This window comes from Leptosomus discolor, chromosome 4 (assembly GCF_034619465.1).
Source record: "Leptosomus discolor isolate bLepDis1 chromosome 4, bLepDis1.hap2, whole genome shotgun sequence".
NCBI lineage: Eukaryota > Metazoa > Chordata > Aves > Leptosomiformes > Leptosomidae > Leptosomus > Leptosomus discolor.
The window spans coordinates 5,986,145-6,001,846 of record NC_141394.1 but is presented as its reverse complement, the minus strand read 5'-3'; the positions used below and the strand labels follow the sequence as shown (position 1 = coordinate 6,001,846).

The 15,702-nt window shown below is 39.6% G+C and overlaps 1 protein-coding gene across 2 annotated transcripts in view; it reads left to right on the top strand.

The window, feature by feature from the left end:
* Positions 1 to 15,702, top strand: part of AFG2A (AAA ATPase AFG2A) — a 202,632-nt gene that overhangs the window by 54,888 nt on the left and 132,042 nt on the right. For both annotated transcript variants that reach the window (XM_086463673.1, XM_086463674.1), the window contains one exon: positions 7,818 to 7,944. In XM_086463673.1, the coding sequence (XP_086319799.1) occupies positions 7,818 to 7,944 (127 nt within the window). The remainder of the gene's footprint in view (positions 1 to 7,817; positions 7,945 to 15,702) is intronic.

Here is a 15,702-nt window from a genome sequence, read left to right as displayed (position 1 = left end):
TTTTATTTTTTTAATATTTTTTTTAAGCATTATTTTAAATTAAATACAAGGGGAACATAATTGTAATTAAAACTTATGAGTGAAACTTATTCCAGTGAAAGTGAACCTCCTATACTTCAATATTGTTATAATGAAACGAAATCCAGTCTAGTTAGTTACTGCTAGGTCTGTAATACTTCCAACTTAAACTGTACTTGCTTCTCTGGTAGACATGATTGATTACAGTTTTCAACTTGATTAACTTCCAGGAATGTGCAGAGGAGAAACGCTGAGGAAAACAGAAAGAAAGGAAGTGGGAAATTTACTGGGCATCAGGTGCGTGTTTGGGGGTGTTTTGTGTTGGGTTTTTTGTTTGTTTGTTTGTTTTAAGGCAAGGTCAGTGTTAACAGAATAGGAGAACTCTTGACGTTAGCATCCTTCCTCTTTCAGCTGCACGGTGCCAGGGTCAGATGAAAGCCAGATCTGATGTCCATCTTCCATGGGTGTGCGTCTGGAATTAGTTGCAGGCAGATGGAAATGGATGATGGATCACCCTCTAGGTACTTTAGGATTTGGAGATGTGCTTGGGGAAAGCCCTCTAGAAGAGAGCCTGTTGATTCCAAACCCATCTCAAACTGGCTCCTTTCCTCCTTTTCTCTCCTTTCATTGCATTTCATTTTTCTGCTCCTGCTTCACTAACTTCTGGAAGCTGCAATAATAAGAAATTTGGGCAAATGGAAGAGGCTGGTTGCATGACCGTGGAGGACAATTAAGATGTTTCTGCAGCAGTCTATAGCCGTTTGTTTCAAAGTCACCTGCTGACAGCTGAGCACTGGTTCCTGTTTTCACAAAGCTCATCTTCTCTTTTTAGGAAGCTTGCTTAGTTGGAGGCCACTCGAGTACTAGGTGTTCTTTCATTTTTCTATGCTTTCCTAATGTCTTAAAAACCAAGTGACGTGAACCTGCTCTGAATCGGTGAATTGACAGTTGATAAAACACCATTTTGGCCTGGAGGTGACCATAAAGCTAAACATTCTACCCAGTCTCTGAATTTTCCAGACTTCCCCAGGTTTCCTCTGGAGATTTCCTTTCTGTAGTACTTGAATTTTGCTCTTGAGGAAACAGGGAAGGTGTAAAACAATATAGTGGGTAATAGCTGATACAGGTGCGTACAGAATATGACAGCATCTAATTGTAGAGAGCTGAGGGAGGGAAAGGTTTAGGGTTATCTTCTTTCAGAGTTTTTCTGATGACACAGGCAGGAAAATTCCTTGCCTATGGGGAATGTTTCTTATCTTAGCGTTGTAGAAGGTTTGTTTTTCCTTTTTTTTTTTTTTTTTTCCCAATGAATAGCCAAAATAGTTAACTGATAACATACATGATTTGCACGCTGTATATCTTTCCTAGACTTTTTAATAACATCCAAGCCTGTGGTATCTGTAGCGATCTGAATTAATAATATGGATTGAAGTTGTACATGTTCCAGAAGTGAAGTTGGCCCAGTGTTTTAATAATGATCGCTGAGGCCCAAGTATGCTTGCTGTGCCTTTTTGGTTTACGAAATAGCTCTGTTGTTGGGAATGCATGTGCATAGAGGAATCAATTAGTAATTGTGGATGATGGTTTTGCAGCTCAAACCAGGAATCGTGCTTGTAAGCAGAAGTGAATATGTGATGTAAAAGACGGTGTGATTTTGAGGGGGAGAGGGAAATGCTATAGGGAAAAAATAGTGATATTGAGCTGCTTAGGTAAACATTCATGCCTTTGTAAACCTAGTAAGTTTAGTGAAGTTTGGGTTTTGAAGCCCCAGTAGCATTGAAGGGAAACAAAGTTAAAAGCTAATGTAAGAGCCCACTCTGCTCTCCATAGGTGTAAGAATATTCTGAGTGAATTAATATTTCAGCAGGGTATATCTGTGTGGAAGAGCCTGATTTTTCTAACTAGCATGGCAGTGTCCATTCTGCTGGACAAAGTTCCCCATCGATAGAATTTTTGAGTGAAATTTGACATGTGGGAAGATGCTGCAATTATTATTTTTCTGGTAATGCTATTGGAGTAGATTCTTTTTTTAATTTTTTTTTTTTTTCCTAATGCTGTGGAAAACCTTGAATTGCCAAAGCTATATTTCACCAGAGTTTGTGAGGGAAGGAAATAAAACAGTGTGACAGTTAATTACGATCACAGCAGTTGGACTGAAAAGACGGACTTGGCAGGTGCTCCTTGCTGACAGGTTACCCCTGCAAAGCCCTGACAGAAATGTCAGACTCAATAAAAATCCTTCAGACTGTGCAAGCAAGGCGACTCTCGCGTGGGAGTGTGTTGGCAGGGGGCTTTGGTATTTCAGGAACCTTTTACCTCAGTAGTTTGTGGAGAGTCCTGCCAGAAGGCTCTATTTCAACCTATATTAATTTTTTGATACCAACCACTTTGTCATGTCAATGAGTTTTACATTTGTTTTGATATGAATTTATTTCCAGAGATTTCGGTAAAAGGATTATTTGAGATGATGTCAAATCCACAAGTATTTTTAAAATTTGTAAATTTTTATTATAATTGCAGTTCTTTTGTTAGGGGGGAAAAAAAAAAAGAAAGGCGGCTTTTATCTGTATATAATCTTGCCTGATACAACATTTTGGAAAAGAAGGTAGGCTGTACTCCCTTCTCACAAAACCTGCATTATAGATTTCAGCTGCATGGAGGTTAATCCCTCTGCAGTAATTTATCCTGGATACTTCTCCTGAGGTCTGCCTCTTTGACCCCTTGGATCTGCCTGAGGTAGGGTCATCTGTGCAGAAAAGGGGCTTTTCAGGAGAGGGGCCCTGCCAGACTTCCTTCTGGTTTTGTAGCTTCGCACTTGCTGTGCTCAAAATGTTATTGTGTGACTATTTCCTGCATTTCCACATCTCCAGTTTAGCAGCGTAACTAAATTAAGGGGCTGATTGTGAAGGTAAGGTGTTCAGACAGGCTTCAATGCAACTGAAGTCAGTGGTGGGGTGGAAAGTCACTGGTTCTCTTTTACCGGATTTAAATGCTGGTTGAGACTTAAATATGTTTTCCAATGAAGATGACATCTGGTGTTCTGAAAAAACATTCGTTCCATTGGCTTCAGAAGTGTTCTAGGTTGTCAGATGATGCAAGCGTACGTTTGCAGTAGCTCACGGTGGTGATGCTTACCAAATTTTATCATGAGTGAAACCATAATGACTGCATTCTCAGACTGTTTTTTGTTTTCAAATATTAGAAATCTATTAGATGAGTGGGCGGGAGCGGAGGGAGAAAAGGAAGTTAAATAAGTAAAAATGTGCAAAACAAGAAGTTAGTTGTCAAAAAAAAAAATGCCTATAGCAAGAAGGGTAGCAGATTTAAATCTGGTGTTTTCATACATCTGGTTATGTTTGTAAACAGCATCTCCTGGTTTCAAGAACTGTATAAGCTAGACAGCTGTATGCACTCCTTGATGCAGTGATAGAATCAGGCTGCAGTTGCTTTTATATCCCCCAGAAGAAGTGTGAGTGGCTTAAGATGTTCAAGGGGAAATGTTGGTGCCCACTGAGGTCTGAATCCAGCTGGTTAGAGCGGTCATTGGATAAGGCCAAAGGAGATAAGAAAAAGAAAAGGTGCTATAGAGAGCCCTCACCTGCTATATTAAATTTGGAGCTGGGGCTCACGATCTGTCATTTCCATCAGACAAGGCCGGAATTAATTCATATTAATTGTGAGGCTTTGGTGCGCTGTAGAACGCGTGTTCTGTTCTGTCCAGATGTGTATTGGAAGTGCCTTCAGCTAAAATAAAATACCAAGAACAGGTTTTGCTTTTCATATTCACCTTCAGTAGTCTGATTTAGTCCATGGACAGTCCTACCTGACAGGCTTTTGCCATTGAGGAAGCTTCTCTGATGGTCAAGTGAAGTGCCTGTGCAGAAGCGCACGTGTGCTTGGTCTGAGGCTGGTGGGTCACTTGCAGGGTCAGCTGAAATACCACATAGGGGAGGATATCTGGCTGTAACTGATGTAATAAACTAGTTAAGCAAAGACAGTTTTGCCTTTAAAACTCCTTCATTGAGGATTTTAAAGAAAAGAGGGCTTGTCAAAAAGATTAAAATAACACATAGCCCACAGACTAATGTATTTCATTTGGGCAACACAAGAGATGACTCGAAATTCTCAGGCCCTTATGGAGCAGGCAGACTCCCCTTTGCTCACACGTTTTTTTTATTGTGAAGTTCAAGGTATTACTGGTTCGGGTACGGCTCTTGCCACATGGCCCTGCGTGGGTTATGTGAGGGGCTTAGTGCTGACTGCCTGGATCTGCAGGCGGCGCGTTGACAGGAAATTAGTTTGTACCAGGACGTGCCTTTTGAGGACTATTTCCATGCAGTTGTGATGATGACATCAACGGTGCGGAGGTCAGGTTGGGGGGGGCAAAGACAGCCCCTTGGCTGGAAGTTGGTTTTGGCAGTGCCTCCGTGGGACTGGAGGGTTAATCACAATTTGTTTCTCTGGCTGCCGTTTGCGTCAAAAGTGCGGGCAGCCTTAATGAACGTTGCCTGTGTTAATTTGAAACCCTTGCTGGGAAATCATGGGAAAATGGAAAAACGCATATTTGCGTGTCACCCTTCAGATTAACAGCTTGGGCAGTGCTAGAGCTCTTGGAGCGCACGGGGCGGCTCTGGTGCAGCTCCCAGCAGCTGGTAAAGAGATCTCTCACTGTAAACCTGTGCCTGCCTGTGATTTTTATAGGGTACCCTGTTAAGCCAAAAGCTAATTTGCTGTAGACTCTGTGCTAAAAATCGTGCATCGTATGACAGCTTAGTGAATTATGTAAATAAAAGCACTGAAATTGCAGATTCCTGGGCTCATAGGTCCCAGACACCTCTTCATTTGATACAGGTTTTGTTATTGATATTTTTTGTGTGCGTAGTTTTAAAGTCTTTTTTACTCCACTTATAACAGATAATAATAATAAAGCTGCTAATAGTGTACTGCTATCGCTCTTCAGTGTTTGAGTGTTATTATGCCATCAGTGATTGCGTAACTGCAATTTTCTGGTTATGCCCTAATTGCATGAAAGACTTTGCAATGTACATTCCCCTGTAACAGTGGGGGATTTCTTTAGAGTAAACACTTCTTTATTTATTTTTTTTTTTTCAGTCTGAAGCTTGTAAGAGAAATGTTTATACTGGGGAAAGATGTAATATCCGTTCTAACCACCTCTCTTTAAACCAAATATTTCTTCTTTGTTTCCTGTAAAAAAATAAAAAAGAAGTTTAGCATCTCCCCAAAGTCTTCTAGCTTCAGATCATCTCATATAATGTTAATGTTTTGGTCCCAGTCTTACAATTAGTTTTTTCTTTGCCTAGCTTTTTCTTTTGTGCAGTCTATTGGGTATAAAGTCAAGTAAATGTGAAATCTCTGCAAGATGGGAGGCCTGAATCCCTACTGAGACTGGCTTAGGTTACAAAGTTGATTTTAATTTCCTTTAAACTCTGTATCCTTCAAAAAGCGTTTACTGTCCTTGCCCAACACCTGAACTGTTTTATCATGTTCAGCCCTCTATAAGTCAATGGGCCCGTGACCCATGGGTGTGTTAGAAATGCTCTAATATCGCTTGGGAATTTGTAACGTGCCTGCAGCAGACTGAAAAGCTGACAACTAGCTAACCCAAGTCCCTTCTCTAATATTTCCTAGCAGCCTAAATATTCTGTTAGCCAACTTTTATTATAGCTCCTCAAAGATATTTTCCAGTCTAGGTCTGGTAAGTTGACTGTTTTGCACTGGAAGGTTGTAGAACCAGTCGTTGAATAGGAAAGTTAGAGAATTTCTTTGGAGGGGAACTGTACTGCAGCGGTGGGGTCGGTACTGTTGCTTTGGCTCTGGGACATTTAGGAAACGCTTTGGTTGCAGATGTGCTGGTGGTAGATAGCAGTGCTGCAGCAATATATGTGCTCATAACTACGCAAGTATATGCGTGTGTTCCCTGTCTGTTGGAAATAATTGGAGCGCTTGTGTTTTAAAATCTAGTATTTCTTTTTGGAAAGTAGTGTTCGGCAGGATAATTGTGCTACATTTGTGTGTGTAGGTGCCTGTATAGCTGTATAAGCGTTTCAGTGTACTGTTGGACTTAAAAAAAAAAAAAAAAGAAAAAAAAAAAGAAAAAAAATTAAAAAATTATCTTAGTCCTGTGTTGATTTGGGGTGACAGTAGGAAAATACATGTTGCAGGAAGAAGCCCAGCCTCATTTTAAGAATCAGTCTTTTTTTTTTTTTTTCTTCTTAGCATGATGTTGGAGATTAATTTTTTTAAATTGTATTGAAAAGGGCCTGTTTAGAGATAGGGAAATGAAGCCCTCTCATGTATGGCAGTGGGGGGCATAGCCCTGGAAGAGCAGTCCCGTTGGTGAAGGAAGATGTAGGTGCGTGTGTTGGTTGTGTTGAAAACAGTGAGGCTTTTGGCGTGTGCCAAGAACAGGGCTCCTGGTTTCTGGCAAAGGAGGATTCAACCCGCATTTTTGGCACTCTGGCAATCCCCATCTGCTTATCCCAGCCTGCTTCAGCTCCCCTGCCCCTGCTCAGCACAGGGAGCTTCTGGGATGAGCCGCTGCCTGCGCTCGCCCCAGCCCTCGCCGTATTTGTATAGAGCTGGGTGCTACGAGGAACACACGTACGTCATTTGTGTAGTGTGTCTGCCAACACATGAGTGTCTACAGTTGTCTGTGCATGGTCCTCGTGTCTCCTAGGTCTAATGTCCTTCCAAAAATAAAAAATTACATTGTGTGCAGTTCCCTATTTTTTTTTCGATGTTTCAGAAATAAAGCCTCTTTATGGAGAATTAGAAGGATGTTATAAAGAATACAGCTGTTCATGAGATGTGTTATTTATCACAATGTATGTGCTTGGTCTCTTGATTTGATTTATACGGTGTCTTCCTTTTCTGCATTCTTTGTTATATTTTGTGAATATATGCACACACACATATTTGTATGCACGCACGTATTTATGTGTCAAAGAATTGTCTAGGAAGAAGGTGATACAGCATTTGGTTATTCTTTTTAAAATATTGAAAGCTTTAATGAAAATAATAGTGTTTGTTTCTGTAGTGCTTTTTGTTACATATAGTTAAGCAATTTGAGCAAATTTTCCATAAACTTTAAGGTTACCAGAGTTAATTCCAAACTAAAAAAATAAATGCCTAGAATAGTTTGACTTGTCTGTTGAGGTTTTTCACATATTGGTGTTTTCAAAACTGGAGTTTTCCATTTCTCAGTCTTGGGGGTTTTTTTTCCTGGTATCTGGAAAATCAGCTGAGCTGAAGGACTGACAATGCTATTATGAGGCAGTTGGTCAACACTCAATTTATTCTCATTTGATGGGGAGAAAACAAAAAAGTAGAGCAGCTCTGCAAAATACATAACTAGCTAATTTTTTTTCTACTGCATACTGTGGTGTAAGCACTCACTTGGATGGGGCTAAAACCAAAAGTTTGTCTGGCTAGAAAAGAAGGTGCATGAATTCTGTTATCAAAAACAATGTTTATTCTAGACATCCACATTGTGTTAAATTCTTTACAACCTACATAGCAGGGTAATATGTAAAAAAACCCAACAACTTGGTTGCTCTACTGAATACCAAACAATCTTTTAAAGGCCTAATTATCCAATTTGCTTTTAATCACTTCATATGACTGACACTGTTTTGGGAATTGAAGGTGAAAATAAAAATCAGAAGGAATTACGATAAAAAGATGGATCCCTGTAAGTTGAAGAGTATATTCTTTCTCTAGTCTTCTAGGAAGCGAGAGCTAATGCTGTGACTTTTGTTTTGTTTTGTTTTTTAAATCAGCTCTTCAGGTGCTGGAAATGTAGCAGACCGTGTCTTGGCTCAGTTGTTAACGGAAATGGATGGGATAGAACAGCTGAAGGACGTGACAATTTTGGCAGCTACAAACAGACCGGACATGATAGACAAGGTACAAACAGATGCACTGTTGTATATCCTGTGCTCTTGAGAAGACCAGATTTTTGTATGATTCCAGTCTCTTTTACTCTCCAGACTGTTGTCTAATCAATTTAATGATCAAGAGTAGAAGTTTGAAAATTAAGACTAGGCAAAGGAAAGGATTCTGTTCCTCAGTGGTTGTTTTTTTTTTTCCCCTTTGCAGAATTTTTAACAGAAACAAAGTGTTTTGTGATAGCCTTAAGGATCTGTTTCCTAGAAAAATTTTGCTTAAATCAAGCTCACTGAGCTTATGCAACAACATTTCTGTCAAACTGCTTCTGTGGTTTTTGCTTCTGTTGTGTTTGTTTATGCAGGAGTTTGCTGGAGTTTGTTGGTTTCATTAGTTACTTCCTTTCAACAGATTAAATATCTCCTTGGTGCCGTTAGCCTGCTGCCAGCAATACGGTTTCCAACTGTAAACAGTGCAATTTCTCCTTAGATCCTGCGGCAGCTCTGCTGGAGTGACAAAAACATTTCAAGTTGTAAAAATGGAAGGGTTGTAGCACTTACTGCTGAAAACCTCCAAACACAAAACTAACCCAGCAGCCCTCTAGAAAACCCACTTTAAAACCATCTACCACTGCTGTGTCTTCTCACAGCTAAGTGCAGCAGACGGACCAGTCTGAAGTGATTTCCTTTAAGATACATTTTGTAAGTGTTGGTAAGGTTCCTTATTCCACAACTTTTCACCTTCACAACATTCATGAATTTGATGACAAGTTAATGAAATGTATTTTTCCTGATCTTTTCTAGGGTTTTTTATAAGTTTCTTAAATATTTTTAGTGTTAACAAATTCTCCCATTTTAAGCCATTTCTGGAATAGTCTTTTCTGTTTGTCTTGGAGCATTCAGGCATAAAATACATATGAAGTGCTCACTTTTAAAGTAAGGTTCATGTACATATGAAGTCTTGAGAAAAAAAAAACCTTGTATTTTGGCTGCAGAAGACAGCCTCTTCCCTTTTGAACTGAAGGAAGCCTCACAGCTGATGGTGTCCTGACAAAGGCTTACTTAGAGCTTACTTATACACGCTCTCTGTGCCTGCCATGGCAAAGTGGAGCTGGCAAAGCATTTTCAGTAAAAGACAACAAAACTCATCAGTGAAAAATATACTTGGGCAAAATTGAAATTTTCAAGATTCCACTTCTGTCAAATTGATTTCAGTTTTCTTTGGTGACTATTCTTCGGGGTCAGACAAAGCTGAATTTGAAAAAATTCTGTTGTTTGAACAGAAAGGAAATTTCCTTCTGAGTCAGTTCAGCATGGAGGACATGAGTTGCATCTCCGTCACCACCTGGGAATTCAGTTCTCTGTCATTCTCCCTTTGGCTGCGTTTCTCTTGGGCCCACAGTGAATGCTGTTTTCTTATGCTTTAGTTTTTATTTGAAATATTGACATACTGGGACAGTATTTATTTTAAATATTGGCAATATTGGGATAGTACTACCATGTGTTAAGGGTGCCACCCTGCAATACTGAGAACTTTGAGATGTAATCTATCTTACTAGATATATGCCAACTGTACCTACATCCCTGAGGCAAATCCAGCCCTCTTAGCCTGGGACTGAAAGTTTTCATTTTAATATGGTGGGTAAAAATTTGACAGCTTTTGTGTATCTGAATTTTATGAGAGCGGTGAACCATAAAGAACTAACAGCACAGTTGTGTTTAGATGACAACGTGTCTTGTGTATTCTTTCCCCAAGTAAAGCTGATAGTCTTGACTCTAAACATAAAGAAAAGGAAAATTTTGCATGAGATAGCGCCTGCTCCAGTAGCAAGTGTTGTGATTATAGGAATTTTGTTAGCAAGAAACCATGAATGGGTATTTTAGATTTTTATTTAAAACTTTTTACCACGATATAATGTGGGGAAAAAAAAAAAAGTTCTGATAACTTTGTGGAAAGCATTCACTTACAGAATAGCGGAGCAAAATTTCATGAATCTGGAGGTTTCAAGGGACTGGAGAATCACATTAGAGTTTATATTGCTTACATCATGCTTCATCCGGACCAGACAGGCTATACCAGGCCACCATCTTCCCCTGGGCCTTTGCAATGTTTGCAGTACATGACTTGCACTTTTTTTTTTTCCCCCTGGAAGAAGGAAGACTGACACCAGAAAGTGTTTGTATTGTGAACTTAATGAGAAATCTTTCAGTATGGGCTTTTAGTTTACTTTGTGATTGATTGATCCCTTTGAAAAGGTAACATTTTTGTTAGTTTAATATTTTATTTGGAAATATCAGTTCAGTTAATAAATGAGTGTCCTGTTTTCATAGGTGTATGATGACTATACAGTAATTTTTTTTAATGCATGAAGTTTACACATGGTGTAAAGGCACAAGGCAGTCTGCATTCGCTGCTTCCAGAGCCTGGGAAGGTGTCTGGTATACTTTTGGTGACTATCTTTTAGCTTTTCAAACCAAGAAATGCTTGAGGAATGCACGCTTTGTAAGTTTTATGTTATATGCATCCAAAGTGGGTAATAATCCATTCAACATCTTCATTTATGTGGCTGCTTCTTAAGTGACACATATGCGATGGTTAATCTTTTGTAATGTGAAAACAGCACGTGGGAATATTGAATGTGAGGGTATTCCCCTAAGCCTAGTGCAGACTTTGTCATTCCCACAGACACTAGAGTGTATTGCTTTCGGGTTGTGAATAGGTTTTGAGTCAGTCTTTGTAAAGTTATGTTTAATGGTAAACTTGTTTTGACTCGTTACAGATGTCTAATAAGGTAATTTTTTAAGATGTCATGACTGTATTGAAGTATTATTCCAACCATAAGTTGCATCCCATATTTGTAACACTTAGCTGCTTTGCATCCCATTCATGTGATGCTGGAAATACTTTGGGATAGTTTTTGTTTTTCAGAAGAAAACAAAAACGGCATGTACTGTTTTCAGCCATGTATGATACAGAAAGTAATTTCTCCTGGAAGGGAAGTATTCTGGAACAAGATGTTCTGAACATTCTTTGAAAGTGATACAGAAACAAAACACTCTGAGTCAGTAATAATAGTAAAACCTTCCCTTTTATTCTTCATTCTATCAGTAAAAGCGATGAGCAATTGGATGTAATTGGAAAAATGCTTTTTGGTTTTGGTGGCTTACTTGCTGAGGAGTGATTTTTTTTTTTTTTTTTTTTGTACCTAGAATATTTTGCAGGAACTTTATGGAGCTGCTTACAATTCAAAGCTTGTGTGTATTTTCCCATGAATCAGTTAGTCCAACAGGAGAGATCACTCACATCCCCGCAAACCTCACATAAAATATTTTGAACACGATGTGTATTTTGCTTAGCTTGAAATTCAGTGGTTTTTTCAGACGTATATGTGGACAAATTTTCAGGTGTAGTCTGACAGATCTCCATGGAAGAAAACCTAGCCCAACTCCTCAGGATTTGTCCCCTTTTTTTCTTTTTTTTAGTGTAACCTGTTTTCCTAGTCTTTTAGTACTGGGCTTGTTTTTTGGGTGCGAAACGTAAATTGCTATCGTTACCTGCCCATGCAGATATCTTTTTTATCCTCTTCAGCAATGTTTCAATCTCCATGAGCAAAGGTTCAGCAAAGGAAGAGAGGCTGTCAGGTCCTCTGGGACCTTGGTGAATGTTTTAGCACAGGAAGCAAGATGCATGTTGCTGCAGTGTCAGATAGTTTTACCTCCTGCTGGGTCAAGTTTGAATGTCAAACACATTAGCTGTGATGTAAAACACGAGGCGCTGAGTGAAGTGATGGCCTGTGGTATAGGATGACATCCTGGTGCTCCTGACAGCTTCACTTCTCCTTATCGTGGGGTGCAGAAAAGATGTATCCTCAAATATGCCGTTTGCGTAAGAATGACAGGATGCGATAGGACAAATGAGGATTAATGAGATGCTGTGCTGTCAACGGTGCCCATTGTCACTAGATTGATGATGGTCTGGATTTTGTCCGTGTTCATGGGCTTCAGTGTAGTTTAAACCAGAAACCTGGCCTGGTACCTTGAATACCGAAGAGCTGAATCTTTACGAATGCTTTGTTAGTACAGGAGGGCTTGGCTCCCAATTTTGAAGCATTTTGTGTGTCGATATAAGAACACGTGTTCTGCATGTTGTGCCAGTGTAGAGGGTTTTTGCTGCCTCCTTTTGCAGATTTATTTTGCTTTTTTAAAAAATTCCTGCTCCCTAGACTTCTAACTTTGTCTCTTCTACCTTTTCTTCCTTCACCTGCAAATTTTGCTGTTCCTTAGATAAGCTGTTGGCTTCAGTGTATTAACCACTGGGTTTGAATTTGGCTGATTTAGTTTAAGAACCATGTGGGTACTACTGAGTTGTCTGTTCTGCTTATGTGAACAAAATAAAATAAAACTGCAGCCTATATTCTTCCTAGCAACTGCCAAGCATGAGGAAAGGGAGTAAAACTCTGTTCCCCCATGGTTCATTTGGATTTGGAGGAGTCTTTTGGGCAGAGAAGTCAAACAGAGGTTCATCAAGTTGATCTGACCCTCCAAATGTTGATTACTGTGTGGTTATGGGACAACCTTAATTTAAAGTGGCTTGTTTTGATGAAAATAAAAAATGCATGATAGAACTATTTGGCAGAATCAGTAAAGAAGTTTTAATTTCTTGCCTGCAGCAAAAGTAAATAATCTTTCCTCTTTAAAAACATCAAAGTTCTGTCTTTCTGAAGGCTTATGGAAGAAATTCAAATATTTAGGTTTGCAGTTTTACAAGTTAAAAGGAATAGGAAAGAATCTTGCCTATTTATTCATTATTGTCTGGGAATGTATATGTGCTGTTATAAAGCAGGTGATGCTACAAGCGTTTTTAGCAGTCAGATGCAGCGGCCCAAACTTAACTCACTACCACGTAACGTACTTTCCTATTTACGTATTTGCCTATTTGTGATTTCCAATTTGGGTCAAATATATCTTACTAAAAGGTTCTCCTTATGTTACAGCTTTGAGTTGGTAGGATTTCAGTTTCCCCAAATATAGTGTAGGACCGCAAAGTTACAAGCCACATAATCCATCAGTCACATACTGCGTTTCCCTCTGTGACACCCCTCCACCCTCCATTTGATCAAAGGTTGGAAGGGACCCCCGGGGGTCTTCTGGTCCAGCCTCCTGCTTGAGCAGGACCAACTTCAGTGTTAGGTGAGGTTGCTCAAAGCTGGTCCAGGAAAGTTTTGGGTTTCCAAGGATGGAGGTTTCACAACCTTCGGGCACCTGTTGCGCTGTTTGACCGCCTTTGCCGGGTAGATTTCTTACCTCTAGCAGCCTAGCTTGCTGGGACTTGTGCCCTCTGTGTACCTCGGAGAAGTGCCTGCCTGGCTCTATCTTCTCAACAAACCATTCCACCACTCCCTGGTGCTTTAGGTACATGAACACAGATAGAGTTGTACATGGAGCTGTGAAGGAGAACTTAAGATTTTATTATTATTGTTATTATTATTGTTATTTTTGTTTGTTTGTTTCTGTCCCTAATACTCAGGTGGGAAACCCTCTAACCAAGCTATGCCTGAAACAAGGTCCCACCTATGCTAAACTGCTTTAGGACTCTGGAGGAGGAGGAAATGCAAGTATCTAGCTTTTCATTCTGCATTGGATTTCGCTCAAGGATGAACAGTCAAGTGTCCCTTAGCCTTGCAGTGATGCAGTATGAGCAGAGTCCCAGGCAGGGAAGGGGAATATGTCTCTGACTGTCATTTCTCAGTGTTGCTTCTGTGCAGATCTCATCCAGATTAGGAAGATGGGGGGGACGAGACTGGGCGCTTTTCAGGAGGAGATGGTGCGGGGGTACTTACTGCTTGGCAAAGTATTTTATGACAGTTGAATAAATTAGTACTAAGTGAACACTAGTTAGAGTGAAATTTTTTACATACTTAATGTGGCACTGCTGGGTTACTGGAAAGGAAGTCCAGCCTTGGGACTGGTAGAGATAACTAACCAGTGAGTTGCTAAACTGCTTTCCCTGCCTGATACCATATTTCTGAAATCAGTCTTCATTTGTGGATGGGCTTTGCAGGCATCATGAGGACAGAACAGATGGGAAGGTATTTCAGAGCAGGAATCAAAGTATGTAAATGCAGTCACCATGTCTCTCCACACTGCTGAACCATTAATTATTATTTTTTTACTTTAAATGCTGAAATGCCTCTCTGCTTCTCAAAGGGCACTCCTCATATTCTTGTAAAGCCTTGGGATTGAAAATAGAGGGCGAGATTTTGTGGGTCTCCTTTTCGGTCATCCAGCACCTAGAGTATTTACATCATTTTGCCCAGGTGCAAGTATGGTTCTTTGAAATAACAGAAGATACGGGATTTCTTTTGAAGACAAGATTGTTCTGGAGCATATAATAAATTTTCAGAAAATGAAGCTTTAGGGAAAAATGATATCGAACTACATGCCATTGAAAAGAGGATCTGATATTCTGAAATAGTTTCACAATCTTGGCACCATCACACTTTCCATCAATTGGTTTTCTCTGGTATGTGTTTGGGTTTTTTACCCTTAATCTTGTTAAACTTGCAAATCTGACTAGGGCAGAGAGGTGCTCTGGAAAGTAGCTGTTTCTTAAAGGTCTAATTTTGCCTTTATTAATATCAGATGTTTACATTTTAGGGGGGTTAAGAGCTGACTAAGTTTATTTAAAAAAAGAAGAGCAAGAGAGTGAATGAAATGATTTAAAAGTTGTCACACATTCTTTTCACCTGCCAAACTGAAATGACTAAACCCAGTTGATGAGCACTGCTGTTTACTGGCCAAGACTTCCAAGTTGATGATTTGAGGCTGGATTGCACAGTGAACCCATAGTCCCTAAAGAACCCGACACGCTGAATGCAGAGGTAGTTTCTGTGTTCATGTACGTATGTATGAAGTTTCTCTTTAAGTCAAGAACTAGGTTTTAAGATTCACCTGAATCTCTCTCTCTCTCCCTACCCCCCACCTCTTTCCTCACTGATGAAAACTTTGTTTTCTCATGAGTACAGCAAATAAAATATTTCCAGGTGTGCAAAAGTGATTTTTGTTTCCAACTATTCGATTGTCAGAGTGTGGAGGGCTGAGTAGTAAATCAGCCTTAAGGCTGCTATGGTTTTAAAAAACAAAATCTTAGTGGTGACAGCTGAAGAGCACAGTGACTTTTTCACTTAAGATTTATTACTTGCCTGAAAAGAAGGGTTGGAGGGAAAACTTGCTGGGCTGCATATTTTCTCCTTTAACAGATACACTATAGGGCCAGGATAAGTTGGCTTTATTTTGTCTGTGTACACAAACAATGTATGTAAAAATATAATAGTTTTACTTCAAATAGAACAGAAAAGTAAACATGCGTGCTCTTATTCTTTATAACGGAAAGCATTCCTTACCTTGACTCAGTCATGTATTTTAGCATCACTAATGCTTTTGTAAACTTCTCTGCAACACATGCCAGAGAACTTACTTGAAGGTATCAAAGCATATTTATTTCATTTGAAAAAGTGCGAAGATGGGAAAATAAAGGCCAAGGGCCAAAGTTTGTTCTTATTCATACCCCCTGGACTCACAAAGTCTAGGTGAGGAACACAGCATGTTAGAAAGGCTTCAGAGTATCAGCGAAGTGGGACATTCAGAAAGCTGTCAGATTCGTTGTGTAAATGAGTTCAATGAGTCTAACTGTGATACCAGGTGGAGTTTTTTGTGATGTTTTTTTGTTTTGGTTTGGTTTTTTTAACAGTGACGTGGAAATGACACAGCATTTGTGAGA